The sequence below is a fragment of the Diplotaxodon limnothrissa genome, linkage group LG15, assembly GCF_057381915.1.
Source record: "Diplotaxodon limnothrissa isolate DT_005_m linkage group LG15, D_limnothrissa_male_GT1.1, whole genome shotgun sequence".
NCBI classification, from domain to species: Eukaryota; Metazoa; Chordata; class Actinopteri; order Cichliformes; family Cichlidae; genus Diplotaxodon; species Diplotaxodon limnothrissa.
Genome location: NC_140610.1, coordinates 8,558,698 through 8,566,524, shown reverse-complemented (window position 1 = coordinate 8,566,524; position 7,827 = coordinate 8,558,698). Strand labels below are relative to the sequence as shown.

At 37.2% G+C, this 7,827-nt stretch overlaps 1 protein-coding gene across 1 annotated transcript; it reads right to left on the bottom strand.

Moving 5' to 3' along the window:
• Nucleotides 1–2,039: 2,039 nt before the first annotated feature.
• LOC146616991 (uncharacterized) lies at nucleotides 2,040–3,943 on the bottom strand. Its single transcript, XM_085372916.1, has 3 exons — nucleotides 3,716–3,943; nucleotides 3,465–3,527; nucleotides 2,040–3,113 (listed from the first exon to the last, which is right to left on the bottom strand). Exons 1-3 carry the CDS (start codon nucleotides 3,815–3,817, stop codon nucleotides 2,040–2,042), a joined length of 1,239 nt encoding a protein of 412 aa, XP_085229042.1. The 5' UTR covers nucleotides 3,818–3,943.
• Between the last annotated feature and the right edge of the window lie 3,884 nt (nucleotides 3,944–7,827).

Genomic DNA, 7,827 nt, shown 5'->3' with positions numbered 1-7,827 from the left:
TCACAAGTCTTCTGGTCTTCTTTTATAATATATAATAAATACACTTTTGGTTATTAGAGGCAATTCCATGTATTATATTTTCAATTTGTTTCCTTTTTGTTAAAAAAAAAAAAATATTGGTGAAATACAGCCAAATAAACCAAAACAAAAACGTTTCGAGTCCAATTAAAATGAACCATCTGCAGTATTTGTGTACACTGGTAAAAAACAAACATTTAAAGTGTTTTTCTTAAATATTTAGGTTGTAAATGCAACAACTCAACATGATTTGGAGGAAGCAGTCAGCTGCTGCGACTCATGGCGATATCAAGTTGAAGGTCTTCCACTCACAGTCACCATGGCCAATAAAGATCTGTTTGTGAAAAATGCAGCTCTATACCTTGCAGTTCTGCAACGGCAAAGCTGTTTCGATCAACTGATGGCTTGTCCTACTATGGAGTGAGATTTATATTTTTTCTGTATCAATTGGTCATTATTTTATAATCATTTAGAGTGAGCTACTTTTTATATTTAAAACTGGAATTTAACCATTATTTAAACTTTTCTGTCTAGATTTTATCACTCCTGAGAGAGAACCCCAGTTTGCGTGTTCTGCTTGACCTATCGGGGGAGGACAAAGATCTGACAGCCAGTTTAATTGCTGGGGTTCTCAGGCCAAGCTATTCTGTCCTTGGGAGCAACAGAAGAGTTAGAGAGGAGCTGATGGTGGTCAAATTTCGGGAATTTCTCCAGTGTGTCGAAAGTAAGCAGAAATTCACATAATGTAGTCTGGCCATGAAACAATTCGGGACACTAAAGTAAAACTTTGTCTTTTTATGTCACATGCGCGCACACAAAACAGGAATAAAGATGTATGATAGCTTACAACTGACAAGCAAGGCAAAGACAGAACCTCTGTATTTTTTATAAAAACATTAGCCATCATTTAGTTGTTAGCTCAAGCTTTAACTATTTTAGTGTCCCCAGGTTAACGGTGGTTTTTCTGTTTTTAGATGAAGAGCTGAGAGACTCACTTGGAGAAAGGACTCTTACCAAGGATGAAGAGGCATTTGTGAAGGCTTTGAGGCCTGGTCACATCTTGGCTTTTGCCACCGGGAGCAGCAAGGTTCCAGCCATAGGTTTTCAACCAGCTCCTAAAATAACATTCATTCACGATGAAAGCAAACATCTCCCGATTGCACACACATGTGCAAATGAGCTTCAGCTTTTTGTGAATGAAACAACAATGGCTGATGATGATGCTTTTCATTACTGCTTCTTAGTAGCACTCATGAATGGAGCTTTATTCAGCACCATCTAAACATGTTCCAAAAAAAGTGAAATTAAAATGGTGGGTTTGTTAACTCTAATCCTGTTCATTAATTGTAGTTTCAAGTAACTTTGCTTCATACAAGATAGTTGAAATAAATTCTGACTGCATTTAATGTTGAAATGTAATAATTTTCAAAGCTTCAATAGATTTATAAAAATGCTAACTCTGTATTTTCAACGACAAATCAATAAAGTCACTGGTGTAATACAATTTTATTAAGCTTTTCTTTTTTAAACAAGGACACTTCAAAACAGTTTATGCACAGAGTATACTAAACATGCTTTGTAGAACAAGCCAGGATTACTTAGACATCTAACAGCAACATTTATTAAGACTATTGCAACTTTACAATGATTAAAACAATACTGTAGATAATCTTGTGAATTGATTTAAAGACTGACTGTTCAGTGTTGATAATTTTCACTGTTATACTGTATTACAGTGTGAATTTGATCTTTACTTCAATCTGAATAACTGGTTTTACCCATAAACTAAAAGTGGTTGTAGCCTTCTGAATAGCCTATGAGTCACTGTCAGTCATTAACTCTGAGTCCTTATGTGGCAGGAGGCATCACTGCTAGAGGGGAGGGGCTTCTGCAGTAGTACAAAAACTGCATTTGCTGTACAGCATTTAAGAATATTAAGTGTCATCACTCTTTAGAACATCGCTGGTATCCTGTGGTTGAGGTCACACATTTACAAGTTTGTTAAAAATATACTGCTGTGTTCATTGAAACAATGTTTTACCATTATTGTTGTCTTCTTCAAAAGGGTGAATGCTTGTATATAGCTCTTGTAAATCGCTGTCATTTAATGGGACAAACCTACTTTCAGAGTTTGACAAGGAGGGTATGGAGACCTCTGCTGTAGAAAGTTCTGGGTTGTGACGATGAGACACATGAGTTCCGCAGGCAAAAAGCTGGATGGGAGTTCTATTACCTTCAGTGGAAACAGAGTGATTGTTATATCCAGCTTTGAATTCCTTCAAAGTGCGGTTGATTCGTGGTAGAAACACATAATGAAGGCAAAATAGGTCTGTTGCATTTTCTAAGTCTAGGATACCAAGTGATTCCAATTCATAAAATATAGGTGCATAAATGCGGCTACAGTTGTTGTTTAAGTCTCGGTTGAAACGCTCAATCCTCTGGTTGTGCACAGAACTTCCCATTAAGACAGAGCTTTCACCCCTGCTTGCTCGCATGTCCTCCCAAATCTGAGCATTCTCTCCTCCGTGATCAGTCCTGATATGCAGGGGTCTGCCAAATTGTCCAACAGCTGCAGTAAAGAGGGCTTTCACAGTCTCAGCTCGATTATTGCTGGAGCACCGAAGAAACATCAACATCCTGCTGTATCCATCTATTGCACCATGAACAACAAACTTCCAACGAATCAGTTTGTGATTTCCATCTATGTGCCATATGAAATTTGGATGAGGCACAGAATATACTCGCCGAGCAACTGCAGTTCTTCTCCTGGATAGAACACCAGCCGAGTCCACCCTCCGCAGTGACTTTCTTACGCGCCATCTTTGAACCACTATGTTTTTGGAACGCAGATGACCCATCAGCATCACTTCTCCAACATTTGGATGTTCAGTTTTTATCTGGGACACTATCTGATCTAACTCATGGTCACTGATTACATTGAATTTTGACTCTGAGATATTATAGTCTTGCAGTAACTTATACAGAGTGGGCCTGGAGATGGAAAGGATAGATGCAGCTTCAGTAAAAGATGTTTTCAGGGAAAGAACATTTTCCAATTCCTCTTTGGAAATCTGAAGCCTTCCTTGGTAACCATCCTAGAACACGGCACAGAAAATCTCAATGAGCACAATTCTATAACAAAAGATGGGTAATTTGAGGCAATTGTACTGTGACAGATTAGCTAGAGTAATATTTTATCAATAGTTTTAAAATATGAACGTGAGCAATCAAAAGACACTTCAGAGCAAAAACAGTAATAAAATATGACGTAAAACTTGTGAATGTTGTTGGTGGTGATGTGACACTGCTAGTGATGGACCCCTAAGAAGATGAAATGTATGTAGAATCAGAATCATTACTTTGACAGGATTTAATTTAAGGTGACATATTACACCAAAGAAAAAACAGAAATTAGTCAGCTAAATGATATGTGTAAGAAGGCCTACCGAGCAGTATGGTATCCCAGTGGAGACGGCAGGTCTACTTGGTCCAGGTGCATTGCTGGATTCCTAAGGAAACATTTACATCAAGAACGACTGTTACCTACCTACCAAATAAATAAATAGAGTTGTATGATGTTCGATCTCTGTCTGCTGCCTACCAAATGAAATAATTGAGGACTAGCTAAGTAATTTAGCTTTGCTAGTTTTGCTAACACTGCTATCAACCCGTCCAAAATGCTATACAATAAACTTACCAAGTGCTGCGGCGTTTGTGAGGTCGAGGGTGCATTACCGCTGAATCGTTGGATGGCCGACAAAACGGCTCTTCCAATGTTTTCAGCTAAATCGCTGGACATGCTGGTAGGGAATAGTCGAAGCAGCTCATGGCAGTCAAAAGTGACCGTAAGAGGAGCGCAAACACAGAACCTGACCGCGACCGGCACACTTTAGCGCGGGAGGTTTTCTTGAAGCTTTTATTTTGGTATTTCCGTTGACCCGTACAATAAATTTGCATATTAGCTAAATATTTAGTTTCCCGTAACATTTAGATTTAACATTTAACATTTAGATTTAACATTTAACATTTAGATTTATATATAATATTTAGATTTAACATTTAACATTTAGATTTATATATAATATTTAGATTTAACATTTAACATTTAGATTTATATATAACATTTAGATTTAACATTTAACATTTAGATTTATATATAATATTTACATTTAACATTTACATTTAAATATAATATTTACATTTAACATTTAACATTTACATTTAAATATAATATTTACATTTAACATTTAGCATTTAGATTTAACATTTAACATTTAGATTTAACATTTAGCATTTAGATTTAACATTTAAAATCCTGTTTTAAATATGAAAAGTTACAAATATTTTACTAAATGTTGTAAAAAATGACTCGAAAAAACATGTTTTTGTAAGATTTAGAGCTAAATGTGGAAAAATGTTGCTGTTAATTTCGGCATGTTTCAGTTTACAAACGGCGCCCCATACTTTACTGGTTCAAATATTTGCTCAATGGCACACAAATAACAGAAGGAATGGTTCCTAATTGGCAAAGCGGTTGTTAGAAATGCTACACTGTCGCTGTCAGAAGTGATCTGACTAATGGCACCAAATAAAGTTTGTATTAAAATTGTCCTCAACTCTCTCGACATGATTGAGCGAGTTATTGGACTGAGTGCACATGTGTGTTTTTCATATGTTATTTTCCCAGAGATGGCTTCATTTCCTGAAATGAGCGCTATCAAGCCAAAGCAGACGCTGAAGCACTAATCAGTACCTCTGTGATTGGCTTTGGGTAATCGTTAAAGAAAATTGCTGTGCTTTTTTTTTTTTTTTTTTTTTGATTGAGTCAAGAACTGAAACACCCTTGAATCCACTGCTTGAGATATTAGTGCAAGCGGTTTGTGTCCAAAAAGCATCCAGATTACTACAGTTTTAGCTTCTTTGCAGTCCTTGAATTATACTTCTGAAACAAGTGGATAATCTTCCAATGAGACGAGACGATGCTAATGTCAAAACACTTGCTTTGAGTTTACTTATGACTGACGTAAAGTGGCAATTTCTTGCAAAAAAGAAAATGAGTAGACATACAGTAGTTACGTGTGATGACTCAAGAATGGCTTTAATTATATCTAAACGGTTTATTATTGTAAAAACTAACCTAAAGTTGAAATAACTTTCACTGGGAAATCTGCAGATTTAAATGTGCAATTCTTCTCTAAAAGTGAGCAGCAATGCTGAAGACAGTGTGTGTAATTTAATCAAAATTCTAATTTAGCACTTAAGTACTTAGTACCTACTCAAAGCGACTCACCATGACTCAACTCGGATCGACTTGGTTTTCCCTTACAATTGAGTACCACCTTATGTGCAATGTTGTTGTTATAGCAACGTGTCCGAGTGTCCTGTGGCATAATTAATATGCAGCACGAACGCTACAACAAAGGTGGACGTTGAGGCAACAGTACACCATCAGACTTGGGGGACCATAGCATTGTTTTTTGTAGCATTTCCCTCGTTGCCAGGTTTGAAAAATGGGGTCTTTGAGTTTTGTGAACGAGACGCTCTCATGACTCATCGAGTGACGCCACTGACCAGCCAAACCACAGCCTCAATTCGTGTTCAAGCCATCTGCCATTACCTACCAGAAATGCTGTCAAACCTAAAATGTGGATGTGGTGCCAGCTAGTGAATCTTAGTTTAACATGTGGTGGCTAGAAGGTTGTGGAGTGGTTAACTCTGTAACCTCACAACAAGAAGGTACTTGGGTTAAACCTTCTCTGTTTGGGATTTGAATGTTCCCCCAGTGCCTTTGTAGGTTTCCACCTAAAGACATAAATGTTAGCTGAATTGATGATTCTCATTGGCTCTGTCAGGTCAGTGGAGTGCTTGAAGCATGTACATATAGGTAAACTCTGACTTGCGGTCAGTATGACTAGAATCTCCAAAAGTTGAATCTGTTCATCTGGTCGTAGCGTTTTTGTGGGAGAAACGTTTCGTCACTCATCCAAGTGACTTCTTCAGTCAACTTTTGGAGATTTACTTTCCTGGATGATTGAGAATGCATCAAGACATATGACTAGAATGTGAGTTCACTAACATCACTCATGCAAAGTAATAATAAAGGCTGATGGGACATCAGTCAGACTTCGAAACCTAACATGCGTTATAAACACAGTGGAAGATTTTCTCAGGTTAATCATTTAAAATGATTGTGGCTACCAAAATACTTAATCATGTTTGTAACATATTACCTTCTCGTTTATCCTCCAGAACAGGGATTTCAAACTTATTTTACACAGGGAGCCTCATACAGCCCATTTTGATCTGAAATGGGCTGGAGCAGTGAAACTTCCCTCTGTGTCAGTGTAAATACACTAAACTACACATTTAATCCTGATATATCTAAACATAAGAAAAAGAAGAGCAAATTCAACAGAATGTCTTGTTTTATGTACATGATAAAGACGTTGTCCTGTAATTATAAAACAGAAAGTTCTATTTTTTTCAGAAATTTCTATGTTGGGTAGTGAAAAAAAATTTGAACATTTCTGTCATTTAATTGTTTAAACATTACTTAAGTACTTTGGTGTAGTATGAATACCTGTGGGGGAGATCTTTATCAGTAGGAAAGCTTCGGTTACTGTTAAAAGTCCAAAATGTATGCCATCCTTCACATTTTTCAAACTCCATCCAGTGGGCTGGATTGAAGTCTTTGCCAGTCCGATTCTGGCCTCTGGGCCTTATGTTTGAGACCCCTGTCTAAAACTTTATATGGGGTTTAGCAAAGTCACAAGTATGCACTCTCTAGGTAACATGAACGAGAAGCCAAGATTTTTCTAATTTAGTGTTGAGCTTGTTGTGTAAAGTCCTTTGAGTGGTCATTAAGATATATAATATATAAATAAATGCCAGCCCATACCATATTTACATCCACTTTCTATGCAGTAAACTGATGTTTCACAGAAAAAGTTAAATATCTGAAAGTATATTACTTAGGTGTAAGTCTGCATCGAACAGGTGCCATCTTTCAGAGAGTTTAGCTGTCATGGCATGATGTACCATGTAATCATCCCTTTGAACTCTTCATTATAGTTATTGTGCTATTTAAGTGCCACAACTGACAGAAAAGGTTGCCCTCCCTCAGGTCTGTGCCAGCTGATGTGGAATAAATCAGCTCTGAGTCTACAGTTCACATGGAAATATAGGTGCATGCATGGGCACAATTGCTACTAATCACCCATCAAACATAACGAAAGTTTGTTAAAAGATCTTCACTCTCTACTCCAGAACTTGTTGATGAGGATGAAGAAAAAGCTCGCCAACCTGATGAAACAATACGATGGGTATCTAACACAAAATAAAAATAAAAACGGAAGATAATACAAATACTGCAGGTTTCACTGTCACCTCGACAGAGGCCGGTAACAATCACTTTAAATAACAGTTATGAAATCATTACTGTTATCTCTGTGGGAGAGTGAAAATGAAGCATGACTGTAAGAGTAAGAGAGAGAAAGAAAATGAAGATTTTATTCCAGAGTGAGTGAAGGCTCATGGAAAATTGTTTCTGAGCCGCTCTAATAGAATGAAGAATGGAGAAATATTGATCATACTGGTTGCTGAAAAATCTCTCCTTACTCTGCCATCCTCACGCTCTCCTCTTCTCCACTCTGCCTTTCTCTCAATTTTATCCTTATCTTTATCCTTGCATGTGTTTGTGTGTGCAGATATTTCTATCACCAACTGATAGCAGTAACTGGGTACTGCACAGAGAGGACGATTTCATTTCAGTGTAGATCAGCTGAAGCCAGACTCTGGTGGGGAAAAAAA